Source organism: Chroicocephalus ridibundus, chromosome 11 (assembly GCF_963924245.1).
Source record: "Chroicocephalus ridibundus chromosome 11, bChrRid1.1, whole genome shotgun sequence".
Lineage (NCBI taxonomy): Eukaryota > Metazoa > Chordata > Aves > Charadriiformes > Laridae > Chroicocephalus > Chroicocephalus ridibundus.
In genome coordinates, this window is record NC_086294.1 from 14,684,683 (window position 1) to 14,710,623 (window position 25,941).

At 42.8% G+C, this 25,941-nt stretch overlaps 2 protein-coding genes across 2 annotated transcripts; both read right to left on the reverse strand.

Annotated features, from left to right (window-relative positions):
* Positions 1 to 214: 214 nt before the first annotated feature.
* On the reverse strand, positions 215 to 6,864 carry C11H5orf15 (chromosome 11 C5orf15 homolog). Its single transcript, XM_063349343.1, has 3 exons — positions 6,719 to 6,864; positions 3,560 to 4,188; positions 215 to 1,797 (listed from the first exon to the last, which is right to left on the reverse strand). The coding sequence occupies exons 1-3, from the start codon at positions 6,816 to 6,818 to the stop codon at positions 1,666 to 1,668; spliced, it is 861 nt and encodes a 286-aa protein (XP_063205413.1). The 5' UTR covers positions 6,819 to 6,864; the 3' UTR covers positions 215 to 1,665.
* Positions 6,865 to 8,058: 1,194 nt separating this feature from the next.
* VDAC1 (voltage dependent anion channel 1) lies at positions 8,059 to 25,317 on the reverse strand. The gene is made up of 9 exons (XM_063349147.1): positions 25,184 to 25,317; positions 18,216 to 18,285; positions 17,599 to 17,648; positions 16,761 to 16,913; positions 16,618 to 16,670; positions 13,511 to 13,738; positions 10,332 to 10,482; positions 9,888 to 9,945; positions 8,059 to 9,047 (listed from the first exon to the last, which is right to left on the reverse strand). Exons 2-9 carry the CDS (start codon positions 18,280 to 18,282, stop codon positions 8,956 to 8,958), a joined length of 852 nt encoding a protein of 283 aa, XP_063205217.1. The 5' UTR covers positions 18,283 to 18,285; positions 25,184 to 25,317; the 3' UTR covers positions 8,059 to 8,955.
* Positions 25,318 to 25,941: the final 624 nt, after the last annotated feature.

Here is a 25,941-nt window from a genome sequence, read left to right on the forward strand (position 1 = left end):
CAGATGAAAAGATTTCATTTAAGCCTTGCTATCTACGCTACATACCATTTAATAGCTGCATGAAACAAAACTCCACACTCCCTACGCACAGCGACTTTAATCAGTGACAGAAGATGTTTTTGAACTGGTTATCCAATCCCAAGCATAAGCAAGATCTTTTATCATCAGGTACTATATAAAAGCAGTGAAACAGTTAAGATAAAAAAACACAAGCTTATTACTGTCATTTATTTTAAAAACCTTATTCAAAATATTAAGTGATACAAGTCCAAATATGATAAAAATTACTGCAAGAAAAGAGGTTTGGGATATTTTGTTTGTGCTTTACTGCCTGTGGTTATGAAAAGAATGCATTTAACAGTAGGATTTAGAACTTTTAGTGCTTCATTCTTAAGACAGAATTATGCCTTCAAACTCCTCATACCAACAGCTGTAAAGTTGAATTTTTCAAAATGTTACATAACTACTTGAATACCAAGTCATTAATTATGGGGTTCTGATCCACCATTATTTACACATTTAACAGTTTGAAAACTAAATCACGAACAGAATGTACAGAAAACTAAGATTTTATATTTTACAACTCATGAAAACATAAATAATGAAAGTACAAAAGACAAAGTAAAAAAAAAAACCCTACTGTACCAGTAACTTGATTTACATTAATGCGTAAATGTTTGTCAAAAATTAGAGTGCGTTGCCCACAGACCGGCAGCCCCACACACCGTTACTTTCATCTGCCTGTTACCTGGGTCAGAATCAGAACAAAATAAATTATTCTTACATTTTCAGGCCTCTCCCATTTATAACGTAGCAAACCATGTAACTGTTTCCCAACCGTCTTAAAATTCAATAGAAAGCTTTGATGTATTGAAAGCCTGTCAACTATCTATATTTTAGTAAGATTATTCAAAAAGGCTTATTTTCCATTCATTAATTACAAAGATAATGAAAGTCATAAATACCATTAGAGAAAAAAACCTGGACAGTCAAGAAGCTGCATACCTTCACAAAGATCTTGAACATTTTAAAGAAATACACGGTATATAACTTCTGAAATAAAATGGGTTATACATAATTATTTTGAAATTATTTACTGCATGAACACATACAGAAATTATGAAATTGCCATGCTAGCTATTCTGCCTAAAAAAGGATCAAATTATGCCACAAGAAAACAGAACCAAGAAAAAAACCCAAGATGAAAGATTTCTGGCATCAGGATTTAAGTATAGAAAAAAGTAATTATATTTTAAGTTTGTAATATAGTGGGATTTATGAGCCATATAAGTGATTAGCAAAGAGATCATTAATTTGATTTAGTGATGCCAAAGTCATTAATTTATTAGACCTAAAATATTTTATGCTTATTTTTTTGTATTACCACTGTTAAGACTGCTCCAGACAGAGGGGATGATGCTTAATGAATGGAGAGAGCACTAATTATTACACTCTGTATCTTTATAGTTGATATAGAACCTGACCAAAGTAGCAAACAGATGTATCATGCCCTTGATCTTCCATGAGATTTAATCTCAAAAACATTCAGGTCAAAGAGAGTACATCTCATTTCAGTACAAGCAGCATATTTAGAATACCTGAATATCATTACATGACTAGGCAGGCAAAGAGCAATAAGTTGAGCAAACTCAAATCACAGTGCTTTCAAAATATGTAGTCATTAGTTATTTTCAGGGAAGGCATTGCTTCATTAACATTTTGATCTAAACGATGATATTCTACTGTCCTAGAGCACAGGCTGTCCCTCCATCTTCGGCTCTGGACCAATAAGAAGATCTGAAAGAAAAAGCAGACAAATTACATAATGCTGTGAAGAAAGTTTTTGGTTTAGATAGAAAGCTTAACAGTTCTATTGATATCCCAGCTCTACCCCTTCATCCTGGCATTACTGTTGTTATAAAGCATGGCACTAGTAGTCAGCCATTTCCATACTGTCCTTACCACCAAGTCCCTAGGTGGCAACCTCAGCTGCAGTTTGGCAAAAACAGGGCATTCAACTCATAGTTCTTTCAATAAAGGTATGTGTGTAGCTTCAGCAGTACAGCAGATACAGGCTATTAAACTATCCTCAGACGCTGACATGTGTTAGTTTACTTATCTTACCTGTTTTGGCATTTCCCCCTTGTTAAAAATAATTGTATTACTGGTGCTGAAACAAAAGCAACAGAAGCAGCAATAGTGTAATTTGATAAATTGTTTCTGCATTACAGCTCAGTGTCCCCTTCAGCAGTATCAGCAAAGCAGCTAAAGAGGCTACATGATAAATCAAAGCACTCAAGTGATCAGATTTTTAAATGTCTATTATCTTCACCCTATTTAGCCTTGTATCTTACCGGCGTCATCTAAGAATCCACTTTACTAGACAGGGCAACTATACCACCAAAAGAAGAAGTGGGATGGTGTAAAGTGGGCACAGGGAAAGAAAAAGGAGAACCTAAGCCAACTTGACTGTTGTCTCATGCAAATACATGCCACTATTTATGTACTTAAAGTACTAGTGCATTTTCTGTTACCAAAATTATTTCTACGTGTTAAAAAGTAGTATAGCTTCTGCATTACCCAAATGATACTACAAGCACTATTTTACTTATGTAGCAAAGACAAGATCTTTTTTATCACTTATTTGAACTTCCCTTGAAGTTAAATTTTCAAATGTAACACGGTCTTCAACATTTTCCCCCTATACTCAGCAAGGCACATTCTAGATATGCCATTGGACTGTAAAGCAGAAGTTTTGGAGCTTTTTTAGCTGCGTTCTTTCAGAGTCCCCCAAATACTCAACCAAATCAGTGCCCTCTACAAGGATTAACACTAAATTTTCCTCCTGTCTAAAAAACTAACCTATGATTTAATTGCAAACTTATGCATGCATCTGTACTGGGTCTGGCTGGCCTGGGGTTAATTTTCTATGCTAGTGATATATTTTGAAATAACATGAATCAGGCTACTTTTGAGATACAGAAAATTAGTTTGTCCTGAAGAAACAGTTACTTGAAAACACTAACTTTGAGCTTCTCTATGTAAAACTGGAAAGAGTGTTAAACAATTTCCTAAAAGTTTGTAGTTAAACCCTCAGAGTATCTATGATATTAAGACCACCTTAAAGTGAATACTTATTACAAGGATTATCACAGTTACAAGAAGAACATTCCCCCACCATTTGGGATTAAACCTTTCTCAATTTGCTGTTTATAATCCTGTGCAGAGACAAAATTAATCAATCAGCTTCACTCGACTTGGCTCAGGTGTCATTTATAGAGCTCACATTGTACACTGCCAGTGCCCATTACCGAATTGATCAATTACTGATATTACCAATTAACTGATTATCTAATCTAAAATGTTTGATTCAAGTTCATTTTCATTGTGCAGAAAAAAATGACAGTAATGATCTGCATATTAGTATCACATAAAGACTAAACGGTCAAAGATTTCATTCTCCAAAAAGCTTCTCTTATTAAAAAAAAAAAAGTACAAGGCAACGCAACTGCATTTTAATTGCTAAAGCTTTTCTCCCAACCTTTCACAGTATACCTACCTTCCTCTTATTGTGATAGGTGACATAAACAACGGCTACTAAGAAGGCAACTACAACCAGATGAAAAAAGAAATGGCTGTCTTCTTCTTCTTCTTCTTCCAACCCTGTGACAGAAACATCTTTGATCTTCTCATCAAGGGTCTTGATCTCCTCATTGTAATTACTAATGGTGTCAGAGTCATCATCTTCTGGCATCTCTAGAAGGTCTGGGTTGTATCTGGAATTTGATGTCATTTCATAAGCACCATAGTCATCTCCATCTGAGTCCATAGTTTCTTTTATGAGGGGTGGTGAACTATTTAATGTGTCTTTCAAATCTGTTAGAAGATCCTCTTCCTCAATTTTAGTATCTTCAGAAGCATCAACATCCATTTGAGATACTGGACTAGCAGTCACCGCAGGAGAGAGAACATATGGTGGAGAATCACCTTTTGCTGTAGGTGGTTTTACTGCAGTCACCGAATTGATTTTAGCTGTTGTTGGGAATGCTTCTTTTTTTGTTGGGCTTGCCTCTTTTTTTGTTGGGGTTATACTCTGCGAGCTGTCTGTCAAATTTTGGGATCTACTTAGTGTTTCATTCTCACTTTTAGAAGAAATATTTTTCTGAAGCATCTCCACTTTCACAGAATCTGAAAAAAGGATGAGAAAATCAATATTAAGCACAAGGCACTAACTTCTCCTGTGATACTGCAGATATAAATGAAAATTATTGCAAGGCATTTACTTTACAGACAAGAAATCATATGATGAACGGGGCATATTTCACACTGCACTTTCTAGAATTCATACACGGAAATACACACTCCTGTATTTTGGCAGCTTCAAAAGAGAAGTCTTGAGTGGGACAGGAATTAAAGCTTGGAAGCATGTGCTTTCTAGATTAGTATCAAAGTGTCCCTGAAAAATTTAGTATGCATATTTTCCAGACTTAGAACTTCAGAGACATGTCCTTCCTCCCTCCCTCTGTGGATTTATTATGGCTTGTAGAATCATACGTGATTAGTATTTTCTCCATCATCAAACCTTTTCTCCCACAGAATTTGCTGAGGTCTACAGAGGAAGAAGTTCTCAGTAAAGCTTTTCCTGCAGTTAAAAGGTTTTAATCCTTCACCATTGTATATATTGCCAGCAAAAAATACAAACACGCTGAGATGTCTCCTTCAGCCAAGACACAAAGTCACAGCACCTACTCCCAGGCGATCCTTTTTATTGAATTTGTAGACACAGAAATTCCAACCTTATTTTAACTTGAATGAAACTACTGAACCACAGCTTAAAAAACAAAGCTGAAGAAAGGAATAATCTGACTGCATATACTCCTGTAGGAAAGCAAATTGTCAGCAGCAAATTATTATAATAAAGGAAGTCAGCAATAGTGCTATGTAACAGTGTACCCTTCGGCAAATTCATAATCTATCTAGTGCTAGGATGGCTTTGCAGAACGACATAAAAAACAAGGTGAGCACTAAAACCACATGCAGGGCCCATCATCCCTCTTCTCTATCCAAAGGAAGGCAAAAAAAGATGCAGAGGGAGTTTATAAATAGCCAATGGGTTTTTAATCCTAAGGAAAAGAGCAAAGAGCAAACTATTCACGTTTACAGCACATCACTTCCAAATTCAAATCAGGAGGCACCTTACCAATGAAGAACACATTTTAAACTTTCAATACACATCATAATTTAAATAGGGGAACCATACTTGACTTGTATTTTGGCATGCCAAACTATTTTTTAATTTTTTTATTTTAAAAAAGTAACAATACTTTCATTAAGCACTCCCAAGGAGCTCCCTGGTTCACCGGAAAGTTACAGATTCTAGAAATGAAGCTTTCAATCGACTGTTTGTGTCAAATTACTCATAAGTAAAATATTATACAGGGGACACTGAATCATGTTATTCATGAAATGTATATTTACAGAGGATCAGTTACAACAGACTTCTCCTTGTTTACTTGGTACGCTTTTCCAGCATGAATTGCTCTTTAACCAGCTAAAACAGAGAAGACTCAACTAATCCCACATGAACTAGACACTACAGTGCCTCTCTGGTGAAGTTTCTAGTCAACTACTTTATATTTAACACACTTCTCACTGTTGAAGAAACTACTAGTCTGAATTATTGTATCAACAATAACTTTTTCAGTTCTTGTACAGGACAAGTTTAGGGAATTCTTATCTCCCCTCAGGAGTCAAAACAGCGAATTGCATAGGTGGAGATAAATGAGGAAAGGCAAGGCAGTTTCATATGTATAGCTATTTCACATATTATGAGTGAGGTACCCTCACCAAACAGACAATAAGTATTAGAGAGTATTAGTGAAATACAAACAAGCATAATTTTCTTATAGATCTACACTGCATGTATCTGTGCGCTTCAAATGATTCTTAAACTCATTTTAACATGAAAGGTTTAGAAGGATATATGCTAAATGCAAGGGACTCCCACCAGCTAATGCTGCAGCTTCAGAGTGAGAAAGAATAATTTCCTGTTATTCCTAAAATAAGTGATTTTTTGTTTTAATAGGAGTAGCAAGCTTAGCAACTACACCACAACTGATTCATGATATCCACCCAAAACTATTTGACATTATAAACGGTGGTTGCAGTGTTCACAGTTACACGACACAGTCAGATGGTGTTAGACGTAGCACCTGGACTCCAGAGATGCCCCAGCTTCAGAAACAGACATTAATGTTCAACCATGGTGACAAACCTAGCAACAAAGTCCTCTGATTAAACACTGTACATTAAAAACATCTGACTGGGTCAAAATTCACTTCCTGGAAAAATTAATTTTTTGAAAGCAAGTTGTTCTATGATTTTTGAAGCTAGTAACTCTTGGTTTTCCCACATCCTGAACCTCTGCCTTCATTACTGCCTACCCACCAGACCAGGTGAGGGGCAACACAAATAGAGCTGGCTCGGATACACTGACGGACAAACAAAAAAGAAACTGCCAGCTCAAAACAGCCTCATTTCCTTCAACTCTTCACCGCCCAAGCGACGCTCCATCTAAAACAAAGGCGGGCCCCGCCGGCGGCCGCAGACACCTTTAGGCCCGAAAGCGCTAAAGACGAGCCCGGTGGAAGACCGAAGACCCCAGCCCCCAGCCCAAAGCCAGCCGCGGAGGTGCCGGCCCTCCCTCCGCCCCGCTCACCGGAGCCCTCCTGTCCACGGGCCGCCAGGGCCCAGCCGCAGAGCAGCAGGAGGCAGAGAGCGCGGCCGGCCGGAACTCCCCTCACGCCGGCGGCCGCCATCTTCCCGGGCACCACCCCCCATCGACGTGGCGACGGCACCACCCCCCGGCGCGAGGGGCGGGGGCAGGCGCGGCGCCTGCGCGGAAGCCCTCGGCGGCGCCGGTGAAGCCGCCGCGCATGCGCACAGGCGGGAAGGCGGCGGGCGGCTGTGAAGGGAGCCCGGCGAGAAGGCGGGCGGCGTGGGGGCTCACAGGGCTCGGGAGGGAAAGGCCCGGCAAGCTGGAAACGCCTCCAGGCCCCTGACAGAAAAGAAGGGGTTTCCTTTGCCTTCCTTCAGGCCGAGGGTGAAGTTAGGGATTGGGCCCTCCTCACAGAGCCATAGCCCAGAGATGCTGTTCATCAGTGATAGGCGCATGACTAGGCTTTGGGCTTTACCGCTTACAAACGCTTTTTGCAGAATTTGAGAGATTTATGGAGAAAACGCTCTCTTGTTCTCAACCTAAGTGAGGTGATGCAAGCCCTGAGAGAAGCCTTGAAGCTGGGCTCGGGAGAACACATTCCAAAACACAGATCATGACAAAAACTAAGAACAAGGAGCCCAAAGGTTTAACGGCGACACAGAACACAAGCCCTGCACAACCTACAGGAACATAAATTAATTTTGAGCCTCTGCCAAGTTACTGCGAGCTGGCTGCATGTGATTTGCTTGGTGAATTCTAGCAGAGGATTACTTCCCACAGGGGTGTAAAGTGAAAACATTTGAGATAAGACCCACTAGGAAATAACACGGGAACGGGCTGTGCTAAGAGGGATGGCAGCTGGCATTGTGCAATTTGCAGGCTGTGGCTGAGGCGGATATACCCGTCTCGCCATGTCGTTGACGCCATTGCCTCATGGGGCACATCCTCTTGGACCGCCGCCTCTTGCCATCTGCACACCATCCACACCCATCGCTTACACAGGAAAAAAGAGCAAGTTTTAATGAAAAGCCACTGAGGCTTATCCCGGCGGATGACTTCCTTGCTCGCACCTATTTGCTTACAGAAAGGTAATTCAACTTAGCAATGAAAGACAAACAACTCATCTCACCTTGTTTTCTCCATGACCTAAACACATGTATATGTGCAGTTGCCAGGGCTTAGCGAGCGCTAAGAACACGGCCATGTCTGGAACTTAAATCTACTAAGTATTTTTTGTTTGTGTGGTACAAAATACGCATTAAGATGTTGCCAGTTTGCTTCTGGAGCCCATAATGAATACAAAATTGTTCTCACAATTAATATAAAGACAAAGTAAAAGGTGACATTTCAATATTTTATTCAAGTTGGGTTTGGGTTTTTTTAATCCATTTTTAGTAGTGTCAAGTACAGCATTTTGGGGTCTAGTTCCACACAAAATGGAAGACTCTCTAAAAATGTACCCATTTAGTTGCTAAAAAAAAGTGGTAATAAAACAAAAGTCCGTTTGAAATTCAGTGACGCAACTATGTGATTGCAGTTACAAAGACTCTTCCCTGATTATGGCCCTGTCTTAGAAGCTTTCCAGTCAGTGCAAGGGAAAGGAACCACAACACAGGACAGGTAGTATTGGCTGAGTCACATCGAACCTCCTCTGCAACGGACTTACACAAGGTGGACAACCTAAAGCATCCTGGAGACAGCTGTAGGTGTAAGATAACCAAAAAAAGAAAAACCATAGACATTCATGAAATGCCTACTTAAAAAAAAAAAAAAAAAATTTAAAAAAAATCCCTTTTTCAGACAAGTTTGCACATTCCATTGTGAATTAAATCCGTAAGTGTCGGATCATTTTGCTTATGGAATTAACAGTACAATTAGTGGTCAGTGGTTCTTAGTGTCTCAGGTTTTATACCACATTAACGTATTCCTTGTGCAGTCGATATGTCAGTAAAGGTAATCAGTACCTTCCTACTTCCTATCATGTGGCAGCTGACAGATGTGATGGGCAATAACATTCAAAAAAAAAAAAAAAAAGCCTGGAATTAGGATTAATTTTTTTATGCTTTTGTCTCCACTTCTTTAACAACATCATCTTTAAAGCTTAGCTGTCTTTAACCAGGACTAGCAGGACTGATACTTAGCAATACTTGCATCCCAGACATAAAACATTGAAAGGTACACTATATTCTGAAGGTAGCTATGCTGTATTTTCCCATCAGTGATTGCAGAATCACTCCTTATGCTTCAAATTCCAGTCCTAGACCAAGTTTGTGACCACCTGCGTTGACATTCTTGCCATCCAACAAAGCCGACAATGTCAGTTTGATACCTGCGAAATAGAGAAAAATGAGAGAAAAGACAACTGTTCAAACATGGAAGGAGCTTTACGTTCAGTAAGTGCAGTGTCTGTATTGCTGCTTTAATTTATTGGGTAGCAAGGTTAACGTAATTTGGCAGCTAGCCTTGTAAGGACTGGGCATTTTAAAACAATTTGCAGATATGAAATCTTTCTGAATTATGAAAGTTATAATAAACCACGGTGACACACTCTGCTTTTTATCACTCGAAGTAATTAAAGCTCTGAGTCACTTCACTGCTGCTGGTCTGCTGATTAATCTAATTTTAGAGTCCAGTATTATGAAAAATGGGGACCTTGATACATACCATCCTTTCTAAACCACTTTAAAATCTAGGTATGAAAAGGCCCAAGCCCTGTCAACAGTAATATCTCATGTCAATCTGCTTGGTATTCTGGCAGCAGATTTATTAGACTACATTAAAACCAATTTCACAGCAGTAAGGTTGTCCTCTTCCTGGACCAGGGGACCTTGAGAAAGTCACATTTTCAAGCAAAATAAACTCAGTAACAGGAAGGCTCTGAAAGTATGAAAAACACATTTACTTATCTGTGAAACCCCTAATTGTAGATATAGTTTATATCAACATAAAGAGTATCTGACAGCCCAGCGAATGGTGGTCTCTAATAATTCTCCTTCCAATACACATCCACAATTAACAGAGCAGTCCCTGGAAAAGTTCATTGCTGGGTTGACATGCACGACAGCAATGTTAGAAAATATTTATAATGTTTTGTCACAAAAACCCTTTTTGATAGTTCCAGACTGAAACACCAGTTATTGATGGCTGAATTTCTTCTGCATAGACTTACCTGGCTTTAAAGTCTGAGTGTATCCTAATCCAATCAGACTGGAGTTGTTCACTTTAGCCTTAAAGGGAAAAAATACTGTATGTAAATAATTTTCTATCTTTCTTCAAAGTCCTTCGTAGTTAAAAATTAAATAACACATTTTAAGCAGGTAAAGGATTTCAGGTTTTAAATCACAAAAAAAAAAATACCTAGAGTTAATTTTGCCTCAAAATTAACATCTCAAAACAATGCCTGACAATACAATAAAACATTCTGTGTCACTTTTAAGGAAAACGCAATAGGTGTGCTTTCATGCTGCCAAAACCAAAACAAATAGAAACATGTGCCAACTACGCACCACAGAACTGCATCAAAACCGCACTTGACTGATGCAAAGGTTGCTTCACATTCCAGCTCCAGGAGCCTATTTTCAAATGCTTATGAATGTACATGCATAGCACTCACGGAAAAAGAGGCATCTGGGTCAATCTGGTACTTGGCTGCTATTCCAAAGCGAGTGTTGCTATTACCGGCTGTCCAAGCCAGGTTCACGGCAGTTTCCAGTTTATCATTCACCTTCTGGTAAATGGAGCCTCCAAATTCCGTTCCATCATTCCTGGAAGGAATGCATTACTCTAGTTTTAAACTGCGCCCCAAAACAATAATTTATTTTTTTTCCAGTAAGGTCTATATTTGCAGAACATTCACTTACACCTCATTTACTATCCCTGTAACAACTAAGATAAAGACATTAGGCCAGATGGTTATAAAGTCATTTTTAAATGCCTAAATTCATTGATGGTTACTATATTTCAACAAACAACTTATGAAACTGAAATAAAGCCAGGACAAACTATCAAAAACAGACTAATGATGACAGCTTCCAATTTCCCTTCTCTCTAGATGGGAGTCTTGTGTAATAAAGAGAATTATTCCTCTTTGTGTATGTCTGAAATAATTATTTTCCCAGGCATACATCTCCCTAGTGCCCCGAAAGGGCTGTACCCCATCACCGAGCCCGAGCACCGCCTCGCCAGCAGGCTTTTACCAGGCACAGATGAACTGCATCAGAAGCAAAGATGCCAATTTAATGTCCAAGTCTATCGGCTTTTGCAAATGAATAGCATCTGCAATAGTCCTTACGGTACATCTGTACTATAGATTTCTCTCTACTAGAAATTGAGATGAAACCAGGTTTAACTTTGCAGAGAGCACTGGCCAACAGCTGAATGATGACAGCCTTCTACTGCTGCTACCGAGTAGCACAGCTTCCAATTACTACACAGGGAATAAAGCGTGGTAAACAAAATGCAAAACGTTAGAGCATGCAAGTCATAAAAACAAGAGCAAAAGACTTCTAACAGCCTTGCACTCCTTGTAAACCAGTGAGCATCTGAATTTCCATTTCCGCTGTTTTTCTTAAAAGAGGATACAAACATATTGTACAAAACAGGCTTTAAACCACAGGAAGATAAATAAAATACTTATTTCTAAACCATGAAATAATCTGGCTCCAATTATTAGAGTATACCAAACCTTTAGTGATTAAAAGAAGGGGCAGATTTGGAATCTTCTCACTTTTACCCCTTTGGCCTGACATTCCTTTGTTCGTACCAATTGCACAAACAGTAGCAAAATGCCTATTTAAAAGATCAAGCAATAGCAGCAGCTTTTTTAATAGTTAGAGCAATTCTTCCAGAAAAACACTACAATACTTACTTCAGATAAGCCTGAAGCTCACATAAAGCTGCATGTGCTTGGCTCTCAAGAAAAGGAGGGGTTAAAAAGGAGTGAGGAGAGCTGGTTATACAGGCAGATTCTGTGCAAGGTTCCTACACAGCTCTGTCTTGACCTGCAACATTAGGGGGGGGCGGTCTGAGCTATGCTTAAAAAAACGAGGAAAGTCATATTTAAAACTAGAATCCAGCCCTACCTCCCTTTAGTTATCACTTATTATAAAAAAAAAAATAATTAAAAAGTCAAACCTCCTTTTAATTCCAATGGTAATAATAGCACTTTTCAGATGTAGATTTAAAAAGCATTATCCCCCCTATAAAAATTACTGTATTAAGGCACCGTTAAGGAAAGTAACTTGCTAAAGTCCCCAGCTGTTCTGAGTAGCACCAGGAAGGAAAGACAGTGTTTCAAGCCCCACCTAGTGAAATTATCAGCTCTACCACAGCATCCCTGGGAGACACTGAAGTCTCTAGATACAACCACCAAGCCGCGGGAGTTCCACACACAACTGTTTCTGGGATTATATAAAAATTCTGACACATTTCAAAGATAAAACACATCAATACCTAACTCATCTATTAATATCAATAAAGAAGATTTCTATTCCTATCATACATTTATGGTTTTGCCTGTTAATTGGTAGAGGAAGAATATTAAATAAACAACCCAGGCATCCTCCTGAAGATGATTTATCATCCTGAGGATGATTTATCATCCACATACAGGAAGAGCAACCTAAGAAACACCCTCAGGAATCCAAGAAACAGTAGATACCCTGCTGCTGTTATAAAGTTATTTTCTGCCGTTGCTTTAATTAAGAGTAATAATAATTACAGCCTTTTATAGCAAAAGCCGATAATACAATGTTTTGAACTGCTACAGTGTAGAAAGTTGAAAGTCATTGTGCTTGAAGGAATAACTCCTAACTAGGGAGCGGAGGAGGACCCCGCATTTTGTTTTGATTAAAGTTTTCTGCCCGCATTTTTGGGGTTTTGGCAATCCCTCAAACACACTGTCTGGGCTGGGAAGGTTCAGTTGTTCCATCAGGCAGTTTGAGCTTCCTAAACCAGATCACTACAAAACAGCATGAAACAGAAGAGAAAGCCTTTGAAGAGGCAGCTCCAGTAAAGCAGAGCAGTTGTTCATCCCCCAAATGGGAACAGCCTGCCTTAGCCCTGTACGTGCAAAATATCCAATTACCCAAGGGACTGGGAAGGGGAGGGGGTGGGGGGGATGGATTAGGGATTGCCTAATCTTAAAAAACTGCCTTTCCCAAAGGCATAAATCACTTTTTTTAAGAGGAACAGCAGACAGAGAAATTGGGGTTTTCATGGAATTTGGTCCTGGTTTCCCACTGCTCTTGCATTCAGAAAGGACAACAGCTTGTGTAAATAGATTATTAGGAGTTACAATAATAAAACAAACTTTTATACCATATCCCTTCCAGTACTAAAACAAACCCGGTCCATATCTCTTCCATGCATTCCCTTTTGTCTGTTCTTGTTCATCCTCTGATTAACTCTCTATCTACAGATCAAAACACCATTTTATTCGATTTTGACATGTGCAAAAGGAAGGCATTGCTTTTATTTCAACTTTGCACAAAGAATATTTTTGTAACCCACTTGTTGTATTATTCCACTGCTAGATTCTAATAATCCTTATCTGTTAGAAGGATAGACAGTGGATGCTTGAGCGCTCAGTGAGTTCCAGTTCCTTCTGTCATGCACTCCCTCACCCACATAACTCAAAGAAAAGTTAATGCAGCTTGCCAGCTTAAATGAAGAAGTAATTTCAAATCCACCATTCCCTCTTTCACCGCTGCTGAAACTCCATCTCTTTAATTGTTCTAGTAAGCAGTAAAAGCCTTTCAAATTCCTTTTTAATGCCTGTCTGCCAATACTTACACATTAGTATGAAGCTGGAATTCATCAGTCTTGTAGCCAACAGCAAAGTTGCTCTGGGTTACTCTGGACTTTGTTGTCTCAAAAGTCATTTGGTAGCCTGCCAGCCACCCCTCATAGCCAACCACCAGAGCGCCACGTATTGAAGGGCCGGCAATATCGAAATCCATGTCGCAGCCAATGTTGATGTGGTCCCTTTTGTACCCTGTCTTAACTTTAGCGCTCTTTTTCCTAAAGAGAAAAGAAAGAATCTCATATCTTTGAAAAGATACGCTTGTAGGTAGCAATTCAGTCGAGTCAGTTACTTTAATTCAGTGTAATAGTCGCCAAAGACAAAGTATACACACCTGGAGAGCCAAGTAATATATCACCTTCTTACCTTCCGCATTTGCAAAACCCTAATTCAGCTACAGTGAATTATTGGCACTCAAGCAATGAAACGTGGTGTAGTGCCCCACTGAGCACTTCTGGGCTGTGTTTTGGAAAGCAGCAGCACAATAAACCAGAGAGGAGGTGACAAAGCAAGTCCTCACCTCCAATTAATCTGATGGTTTTGGAAGTTTGGGAGATGCAGGCAAGGAAACAGAACTGCATCAGTTTACAGGTTTGCCACAGAACGTCAACAGTAGTTGGCCTTTCCCAAACAAACAATTTTTAGACAATCCTAGTGAACTGGGTAATCTCATTTACTGTGACAGACAGCAAGAAATCACTACTTTGCCTCCAGCGTCCTGAGGGAAAGTCTCTGCTGCTGAGGAAGTCGGCGGCTTCAGCAGCTCTGACACCCTGCTTTCTCCTTAAGATGCTTTATGAAGTTTAGCGGTTACAGCCACTGGAAAGCTGCCAGGTGAGAGCAGAAATAAACTTACACTGAGTCACTTGATTCTTTTTATACTATCGGCCAGAACAGTGTTTTCTCATGCGTCCTTAGGTCGGTTTACAGCAAGGGTGCAGACCCTCACAAGGTAAGAGAGTTACATCTAATATATTCAGCTACTCTTAGTTAAGATTTTTTTCTTCTGTCTTTACAAGTGTCTTCTGTCTTTGACCAAATCTTTTACTGAAATCTTTCTGGAAAAGTCAGGCTAATTTGAAATTTCAAATCAACCTTTCACTTCAGCTAACAGAAACAGTCTCCAAGAATTCTTTCAATGCTGTATCAGACCCACATAGAGATCTCACATAGAGATTGCTTTCTTTTTGTTATCATTATTTTGGACTCAGGAATTTCTTGTGTTTTGCAAAATCAGAATTAAAGAGCAGGAGTGCCAAAAGCACTCAGCATTAGCTCGTCTGCAGCTTCTCTAGAAGTCAGTGATACCTCTCCCACCAATGTCGACAGGGACAGAGGCAAGTTAACACCAAGCACTCCTAAAAATGAGTTCTCCCGTTGAAAGATGCATCACAGCCAGTAAGTAGGAAGGAAGGGGGCGAAGGCGTCTCATATTCAGACATGATGCACCCCTGTCAACCTAAACCAGGTCACACCAGCATTGAACCTCACTCTGTTTTGTCTAATTATAACAGTCCTCCCACACAGCAATCATTGTATCTCAGTGTTATGGTTTGAGGAACCCACAACAATTTATTGTCATTTAGACAATTATTCTCTCACCCAATGACCCCTCCCCACCTGGGAAGGGGAAAGCAGGAAAACCAAGGAAACCCAAAGGTTGAAATATACACAATTTATGAACAGATTTAATGGAATAAAACTAGATAATTGACATTAATAACACTAAAGAACCCGTACTGATCCCGATAGCAATATAAAATATACGAGGATTATCCTCAGCCCATTCCATCAGCAGGAAGCTGTGCACTCCCAGAAGGGGACAGCAAATGTGGGACACTGCGAGCGCTGCGGCTTCGGGAGGAAGGGAAGGGCTCAGGGCTCCGGCACTGGGGCAAGGAGTTCTCAGGATGGCAGCCATCAAGGGAGAGAAAGAACTCGTCAGCAAACTTTCTAATTTCTATTGAATATGACATTCACGGTATGAAATAACCCTGTAGCAGCTTGGGTCAAGTGCCCGGGTCTCGCTTCTCCTCATCCCTGCACCTGGCGAGCTTGAAAACGCTGAGACCTTGAAACCTGCATCCCAGAGCTGGCTATAAAGTAAATATTTTTACAAATTCAGACACTAGAGCACTGAAAGTCTCCTAAAAGTGCAGTTTTCCCAAGCATTAGAAGAGAAATCAGTCCTGTGTTGCTCAAACCAGGACACTCGGATACTATAGTGTCTGTGAAGTGGCTAAGAAATAGCTGTAGAGCTGTAACTTGTCATTCTCCTACAAGGTTTTTCCTTTTTTATTTCTTTAAGAATCCTACCAGTTAAAAAATAATCATCAACAAGCACTAGAGATTAGGAGTGGACTGGAAGCAGTTGACAATGCAGGACACTAAATCTAAAGGACAAGGTGAACTGTGACTATAAACCAGCAGCCGGCAGCGCAACGTGCTGCCGCAGGAACCTGATGTTGCAGGGTATTTTGACTCACTGGCAGCACTGCTTGCAAAAAGATAATCAGGGGAAAAAAAAAAAAAATAAAGCACCATTTAGACCCACAGCTGCTGCTTAATCCCTCTGGCCCACATAAAACGTGGCATCCAATCGCCATGGCAGAAATTCTCATCCACCACCAAGGCACGCTGTGGCCAGCAAGAATTCAGATTGTAAATTCAGATCGGGAGAAGAGCCCAATTACTCTGTCAACCCGTTAGAGCCCTGGCCAACTGGCTCCCGGAGCTTGTTAAGCTTTGCATTACAGCTGACTTGTTTAGTGCTTGTATTCACACAGTAGCTCATCCTCTGTCATGGCCAGAAATAAGCAACAGGAGTGAAAATAAACCCTTTTCTTTCCATCCTAATTCTGATTATAATTTTCACGTTACCGTATTTAAAAGTTTGCTTCTTATAGCTTAGAATTAAAAACGTATTGTTAATACTAAGATTTAGATCAGATGTATGTGATTTCATCATACACAGGCTGATTATTAACTGTCTCAATATCTTAGGACAGAAAGAGTAAAGAAGCAAGACAGTATTCTGGAAAATTAAAAAAAAAAAAAAAAGCCTTTTTTTTGTCACTCAAGCTTACTCACTTCTTACCCAGTGTTAGGAGAGAAGGAGGAGTCAAAGGTCAGCTTCAGGCCACGTGCAAGCTGAACAGAAAAGAAATTCACTGGTTGGATTTATAATTAGAGATTGTCAGAAGTTAATTTGTAAATTGCGTCTTTGGAGTCAAAAATTACCTGATCTTCAAGAGTAATCTCGGTGCCTAGTGTGTTGTCGGTGTTCCACTTCTCTGTGAACATCAATCCATATTCCACCCATTTGTATTTTGTTTCCAAACTACCACTAACTTTGCTGGTTTCTGAGTTTGCTGAACCTGAGCTTGTAAATTCCTAAAAGGAAAAAAAAATAAATATGTATATACATTTTATATATATATATTTGCTCTCAGAAGATTTAAGAACATGTTCGCTTATCATTAATACCAACAGACTCTTGCCCCGCAAAGAAATTCAGCGTGGGAGAGGAAAATCACCGCACACTAAGGGAAATGGGTGTGGGAACAGAGTGCGGATCACCCTTCCCACAGGCATCACAGGGAATAAGGCGCTCGTCTGTCCAAGGTCTGTCTGTGAATCAGCATGCAAGTATGCAAATGCCTCATAGCGATGTTCTAAATATTAGTCCCAATATACAGTTACATTGCAACTATACTTGTTTAGTGACTGATAAGAAAAACAGCGTGCAGCACATTTAGAAACCTCCTTCAAGCCAGCGAAGCAAGAGGGAGGCACCAACGCTTCCTCCGCACGCAGGGGATGGCCTCAAACAGCAACGCAATCCTCAGAGTAAGCAATTTCCATGATTGCAAAGCAGCCCTTCACTCTTTCTGCTCCTCTAATCTGTGCACAGTCTCATACAGTATACAAAAATTATAAATGCAAAAGTAACTTGCAAGGTAGTAATATATCTGAAAAATGGTAAGGGCAGAGTAAGGGATTCTACTTTTAAAAAGAAATATACAGTAACCACAAGAACACTGCAATGTTTTGGATTTCAATGTCTTTCCAAACTCACCAGTCCATTTTCAGATTTTGTTTTCAAATCAAGTTTTATTAACCCAAAACCTAGAAGATGAGTAAAAAATATGAATTATATATATGTTAATTTGAAAAGCATTTATGATTATTTCTTAAACTTCCTTCTAAACCTCCTGTGAACTATTAAAATATAAACCGAGGGTACAGTTATCAAGCCACGTGTTTTTATGAAGCAGATTACACAGCTCGTACTCACTTCAGATAGCACTTGACTGATTAATCCTACTGACCTCAGCAATATAATTGGGACCAAATTAGGTAATAATGTCTTTATTCATACTGAGCAGCATTTTGTTCATAAGCAAACTACTGACATCAATGATCCTATTCATGATACAAGGAAACAGTCAAAATAAATCGTACCATTTTCTTCCAAAACAGACAACAGTCTGGGAAACAGGAAGAATTTTGTCACAAGAAGAGTAAGTTGCCCTCCCTTTCCAGACAGCAAGGGCAACGTGAAGCTACAATAGAGAATTCTCCGGATTCTAATGGAAATTATTGGAATATTTTTTAGAGAAAAGTAATAAAAGTCTAACATTTTCAGGAACCAGTCAGGCAGCAAAAGACCACATTTATCTTGGCTTTATTTACCATATCCCTTGGTGAAAACATCTCTGGCAGATTTGCCCAGATCAGCATAAGCAGGTGGAACAGCCATTTTCTGGAAAAAAGAAAAAAAAAACAAGAAGGGAAATTACAGTGTTCAGAAACTTATTTCATTCAGTTACGCAACAGGAAACTTAAGCCCATTTCAGCCAGTTTTATTTTCTATCCACCTATCAATTAAGTACAGCCTGAAGAAAGTAACTATAGCAAAGAGTGTGATTTATTTTGCTCATTAGCCAGCAGAAGCAATGACCGTGCATTTACCACCCAGGACGAGAAACAGCTTGCAGAACAAACACATATTTTTTAAAAAAAAAAAAAAAAAAAAAAGAAACGAAACTAACTGTGCCTTTCCAGAGAGTTAACTGCTGTTCTCTTATTGGTATAAGTCATGCATGAATGAATAACTTCTTTTTTTGAAACCATTTCTCGGAAACATTTCTTCTGTTTCTTGCAATGGATCCATGTATTGTGATGCAGAGAATTAGGGCCCCAAGTCACCCACTCAGGAACTCTAACCAGGAGAGGAACAGCATCAGGAGCATCTCTCCCCCCTAATTCACTGCAGCAAATGGGTATCATTTATGTCAGCAAGATTGATAAACGGTCATTCTTCACTGTCAGATTTCTTTGACTTTTTCTGTTCATCAACTGGGGGGAAAAAAAAAAAAATCAAAGAATCCTAGACTGGTTTGGGTTGGAAGGGACCTTAAAGATCATCCAGTCCCACCCCGTGCCCCGGGCAGGGACACCTCCCACCACACCAGGTTGCTCCAAGCCCCGTCCAACCTGGCCTTGAACCCCTCCAGGGATGGGGCAACCACAGCTTCTCTGGGCAACCTGGGCCAGGGGCTCACCACCCTCACAGCAAACAATTTCTTCCTGAGATCTCATCTAAATCTCCCCTCTTCCAGTTTGACCCCACTACCCCTCGTCCCATCACTACATGCCCTTATAAAAAGTCCCTCTCCAGCTTTCTTATAAGCCCCCTTCAGATACTGGAAAGCTGCTCTAAGGTCTCCCCGGAGTCTTCTCTTCTCCAGGCTGAACAACCCCAACTTTCTCAGCTTGCTGAGGCACAGGAAGGCAGAAGGGATGCTGGAGGGTGAAGCCAGGCAGTCGGGAGGGTTGCTCCAACCTGGCTTGGGCAGGCAGAAGCCACCCGGGGCTCTCAGCACAGCCCGGAGCAGGCACCAGCCCCGCAGGGTGGGCGCCGCAGGGCAGCTCTGTCTCCCCAGCAGGCTTTGTCGTAGGGATTCCCACATTGCCACGTAGCGCCAACATAAGCCCTGGCCGTTCTTAGCTCAATGGACTCCCGCAAGAAATTGAATGCATCCTGTTTTCTCTGCCACTGAGAAAACTGCCTCATTGTGTATGGAGGAGAAAATGGGATCCCGAGGGGAACAACCCAACCACACCGACTTTCTTATCCAAGTACAGGAATTTCTTCTATGGAAGCAAAGTCAAACAATCTGAAATGCTGTACACTTTTATAGACAAGATCTCATAACTTTAAAACAGCAAAGGAGATAAATCATACTTATAAAGCTGGTCCTCTTGATAAGCGATGTTGCACTAAAATTCCATATTCCCAAACTTTTTGGTTGTGCAAAAGTAATAAGCAGTTTATTACACAAGCGTGCAAATGCTTAAAAAAACTGCCTGCCAATCCTTACTCCAGACTATTCAATATTAGCAAAAAACTGTTCTTTTAAACCCCAAATGGAATACAAGGGGTGCTCTAAAGAGTCTTCCTGGCTGTGGACTTGGCTGCCGGTCTCGGGCCAAGCACACCACCACCAGCGCGGAAGGAGCTCCAGCAGCCACTCACCGCCCCGAGCACTCCATCCAACAAGCTGTAGCCTGTTCAAGCAGGATATTGCTATTGCATAAATGAAGAATCCCTGTCCTAGAGGGAACAAAACAGATCTGGTGGCTAAATAAAAGCAAAGAGTCTTCTCAGAACATACATAAAGTAGGATACAAGGGCGCATGCTGTGGTGTAGCTTCAGCTGCAAGAGACTACCTGGATGCATGGCATCTCTTTCCAGTTATAATTCAGTAATAAGATGCAGCCCCAAATACATACGCAGCTAAACAGTTAAATTAAAAAGAAGAAAAGGTATTCCATATTCTAAAGCAGTTTTAGCTGATTATATTAGACCTAAATGTCTCTCTCCGTGTTTTGTGTGAACATGAAAGCAGGGATTTAATATCTAGACACAAAACCAGCCTTTAAAAAATAAAGAACATACGCACACATAAACCCAAACCAAGTATTAACAGATTTCTTTAAGTAACTCCTCTGCTCCTTATTAAAGTCACTAGAAGCAGAGCAAAACGCCCTGCCTGGAGATGACAGCTTAAAGCCAGCGCCTAAGGCAGTGCTCAGGAGAGGGATGGGCAATTCCCCAAGGGATGCCTGTGTCCAGGAAACGCTTCGTCCCTGCCGGAGCAGCCCGGCCTCATGAGAACCCTCTGATGGGTATCTCCATTTAGCATCATCAAACATTAAAAATGTTAAAAACCCCTGCATTTGGAAATCAAATAAGCATTGTGTTGAAAGACAATGCAGTGCTCTGCCAACTGCATTTTGGAATCCACCAGGTATATTTTATCAACAGTCCCTTTGAGTGACTTGGTAAAATCAAAATATTTTCTTGAAAACTGCACGCGGTATGCTTTTGGTTTGGGTTTTGTAGGTTACGTTTTTCCCTTATCCAAGCCCACGAAGCCAAGTTTTGCTCCCAGTGCCATTTGTGCCTCTCCACTGCGTGTCTCGGCAAGTGGCTGAGCTGTGACAGGCGGCTCCGTGGCTGCAGTCTGGGCTGGGGCTGCAGGACAGTGGGAGACGTCGAGATCTCCACTTAGGCAATTACTATAATTAAGGGACAAAACTGAAAGCCAAATCCCTGCCGGTTGTAAGGCAAATCATGTAATGCACTCAGAGCAAGGTGTTTAAAACTGCTGAGTGTGGAAAGCACTACGAGCTGCGTACCTGGTGGTTAACCTTGCTGTTGTCAGCAAGAACAAAAATAATTATTTCTGTTTGCGCTGGCTAATCAGAAGCGTCTTGTTTAACAGATGGAAAACAAAACTGATTACATCCTGAGCGAGTGCAGGTTGTAAGACAAGCATGCTTAACAGGGATTCAAACTCTTAAAGGATCAAGGAATGGCAGTGGCCAAGTGCCCTTGCTTTTCACCAGCGGGATCCCAGCACATTAACCCAGATTAGGTTAGTGCTGAAATGAATTCATTGCTTTTATCCTTGTCCAACTGTGCAAATAGCTCTGAGTGACTGCGTACCCCGACTCTCACACAGAGCAGGCCAAGTAGAATATATACGCTCTAAGTAGGAAAATATTTTCATTTTCTTGAGTAGGAAATACTGTAGCGCACGCGAGTCATGGCTGAAGAAAACCTGAACTCCGTGAATTTATAGCTGCCACAGGGAGAAAATTGGAGGCTTCCTTCCTACCCAAGAGCCAGCCCTAGTGAAGATTTCATTAAAGAAAAAGCGCTTCCAAGCAGGCCAAATCTGAATATTTTCCAGTGTCACAGATGGCAAACTTTTCACCTTACAATGCAGTTCTGGGTAATTAAATCAAAATCAGCCCAATAGGCAGCAAAGCCCCAGGGTGCCCTTGGCAAACGTAAGGACTGGCTGCAACCAAAGGAAAACTCATCTCTGCTTCACAGCTCTCTTACGTGCCCGAGTTAAAGTTTCCCTACGCAGACTTATCAACTTCATGATATTTACAGGAGGGGAAGGAGCAATCTAAAAATTTGAGATAAGAATAAAATCCATGATAAGAATAAAATTCCCATGAAGTCTATCAGATCCAAGCCTAAGAGAATAAAAAGCTTGGATTTAACCTTACCCTAGCCACATTTTTTCCTAATAAATTTGAACTCGTGTACCATTTCTTGATGGTAGCAGTAGTTCCGAAAAGTTCTGCTCCCCATCTCCACGAGAGAGATGGTAACTGAAGAGCTGACACTAACGGCTGCGGGGGACACGTCCCACCAGCCCTTCTTGACCCCCAGCTTGTGCGGTGTCATCTCCCAACCAACACATGTTGTATCAATAAATAGACCCTGACGGACGGTGCTTTTGCTCTTGGGCAGAACAGGGCCCAGCTCTCTCCACACACCATGGCAGGGCAGCCACAGTCACCAGCTCCGCACGGCACCAGTGTCCCTGTCCCACCATCCGATGGGGTGGTGTCGACAGGTCCCTGTCCCACCATCCGACATCCCAGCCTGACAGGTGAGCACGGGGCTGGCTCCGCAGTTTGGGTTTTATGGTCCAGATCCCTAATCCATTCAAGTCACCACTACAGCCTGCTTTGAATTGGGTTCAGAAGCCTAAATCTGCAGAGAGGTGAAACATGCTTAACTGTAAATACATGAGCAGTCCTGCTGAGGTCAAACATCATAGAATCATAGAACGCTTTGGGTTGGAAGGGACCTTTAAAGCCCACCCAGTGCCACCCCCTGCCCCGGGCAGGGACACCTCCCACCACACCAGGTTGCTCCAAGCCCCGTCCAACCTGGCCTTGAACCCCTCCAGGGATGGGGCAGCCACAGCTTCTCTGGGCAACCTGGGCCAGGGGCTCACCACCCTCACAGCAAACAATTTCTTCCTGATATATCAAGTTTGGCATATTCACAAATCTTTTGAGAAGCCAGTATAAGCACGTGATTTGTAAATACTCCGCGTTGTGGGACACAATACTCAACAACACTTTTTGCCCTAACTTGCTAAGGTGCTGACGTCACATTATCCATGCACCACCATGACTCAAAATTTAAGACCTTGGAGTCCACAATTTCTTTCACGCAGGTATCAGTAAACCCATGCAGCATCCCTCTGAGACTGCCGGGATCACGGCCCTCCCACCATGGCTTTGCTTTTCAACTACATACATGATGAAGCAGATTTAGTTTTTTAAGATTGGGTTTTGCAGTATCTCTGTAACGCAATAAACGCAGGAGCAGAGAGGCAATAAACCCCTTAAAAGCAAACGTAAATATTATGATTTAGTCTATACTAATATTTATGGAATTAAAGAAAGAAAAAGCCTGCTCCTAATTATATGGGTATAACTTATGAACGACAACGTTGTATGGCAACCCCTTATTAACTATCACATATAAGTATCAATTAAATAAAGTTGGGGGATATTGCAGCCTGCTGTAGCTACTGTACTTACTAAAACTGCAAGGCAAGAACAAAGAACATACCCTGTACGTTAAATTAAAGACGCAGGTTACCTCCCTGTTTTCTTCCGGCTATCTGCAGAGGGAGCGAGCTGTGCTGCTGTCCCACCCCGTGCCACCATCGCGGCAGGGGCACGGCTGGCGCAGGCCCCGGCACAGCGCTCAAGAAGGGACACGTCCCTCGCTCCCGGCCCCGCTGCGGGAACACCCAGCGTCAGATCAATGGGGATGACTAATTAAAACAGCACTTCGTTTTCCGGTGCAATTGCCTCCCACAGAAGAGGAGCATCCACCACACCGGAGCCAGTGGAGGGGTTTTTCTCTACCTGCAGCAGATGCCAAACGCAGGAGGGCCTGCACTTCCCAACTGCCTCCCGCTGGGAGCCAGTGATGGGGACATCACTCCTGCGGCTACAGCGACCACCGGGGATGTCCCACACACCATCACACCCACCATCACGCCCCAACACACGCCACCCGAAACATGGGCAGGAGGAAAAGGTGCAGTCTGGGGATGAGCATCATCCTTCAATGGAGAGTGCTGGGGGAAAGAACTAATCTGGGAAGTCTTTTCAACAGTGCAAAAGCAATTTTTTTTTAAGGCATTCTGGCAAAATTTCATAGATGAAACACCACAAGACAGGTGATTATTCAACCATCTGCTGCACCGAATAAAACAAACCGCAACGCGCTTCTGATCCTCACTCAGCCGTCGAGAGACGAGATGGGATCCGTTTCAGCTGGCATCGCTATAAATATTCCCCAGGGACACAACCCTGCCTCGGTCAGTTGGGATGAGTCAGCTCCACTTCGTTTTCAGAAAATTTTGTTACTTTTTTTTCTCACAAATGCCCAAAGACTGAATGAGTTTTTCACCCTCCAGCAAGAGTTGTTCCCAGCGAAGGATGTGACGAGGCAGAATGGAGGCGACTGCACTGCTGCCTGGTTCGGGAGGTGAAAACCGAGTCCTCGGGATTTTTAGGCTCATTTTTAAACACACACACATAGCAAAGAGCTACATTTTGCGAATAAGCAGAATAAAATGAAACAAAAATCAGTCTGGCTGCTTGGGGTGGGGTTTGGGGTTTTGGTGCATGTCGGGGTGAATTTGCCAACCTGCAGAAAGGATCCCAGGGCGAGGTGGAAGGGATGGCAGCGCTAAAGCGGGGCAAAATCCAGGCAGGTGGCACTGAAACGGGGCTAAATCCAGGCAGGTGCGGCCACCCACGACCTTTGCTCCCCGGGAAGATGAAAATCGATTCCCGCTTGCGGAAGCGTTTGCGGAGGAACCTGCCGGCACCTCGGTGGCCGATTGACCTTTAAATCCCCGTCACGGGGCCAGCAGCTGGACCGATCCGGGCGGATCATCACCATCATCGCCACCATCATCCCCATCACCCTCACCATCCTCCCCACCACCCGCACGGCCGCCGGCACCGCGCCCGGCCGCACCCCGCACCCACCTGCCCCCGCCTCGCCGCCCTCCCATGTCACAACCCCCCGGGCGCCACCGAAGCAGGCCCTGATGTCGTCACGCCCGGCATTACGTAAGAAAACAGTTATTCCCATTCCGGCGTGTCCGCGGCTCCCAAAATCCCTCCCCCGGGTCGCCGCGCGTTTCCCCCCGCTCCCACCCGTGTCCGGCCGCCGCCGACCCCCGGCTCGGAGGGGGCAACAGAGGGACGATACCCGGGTCCCCCCGGCGTGTGTGTCTCTCCCCGGCCCTACCTGCCCCCGCCGCGGCGGCAGCAGCAGCAGCCTCCCCGCTCCCGCCTCGGCCTCCTCCGGCGGCGGCTGCCCCTGCCCGGCGCCTCCCCGGGCTCTGCGGCGGCGGCTGCGTGATGGCGGGCGGGGACGGGGCGGGAGGGAGGGAGGGGGGGAGGGACGGGCGGGAGGGGGCGGGCGGCGGGGCGGGATCTGCCGCCGCACCGGGCACGGGGTCCCGACCGGCCGCCCGGGCACGAGGGAGCGGCGGTGGGTCCCGGCACAGCGTCCCCCAAGTGCCCCGGAGCCGCCCAGGGCACCGGCATCCCCCGCACTGGTGGGAGCTCCCCATTTGGAGTTAGTTTTTGAATTAGAATTACTTAGAAATAGAATCATTGAACCCCAGAATGGTTTGGGTTGGAAGGGACCTTAAAGCCCACCCAGTGCCACCCCCTGCCCTGGGCAGGGACACCTCCCACCAGCCCAGGTTGCTCCAAGCCCCGTCCAACCTGGCCTTGAACCCCTCCAGGGATGGGGCAGCCACAGCTGCTCTGGGCAACCTGGGCCAGGGGCTCACCACCCTCACAGCAAACACTTTCTTCCTAATCTCCCCTCTTTCAGTTTAAAACTATTCCTCCCCGTCCCATGGCTCCCCTCCCTGCTCCAGAGTCCCTCCCCAGCTTTCCTGGAGCCCCTTGAGGGACTGGAAGGGGCTCCAAGGTCTCCCCGGAGCCTTCTCTTCTCCAGGCTGAACCCCCCCAGCTCTCTCAGCCTGTCCTCAC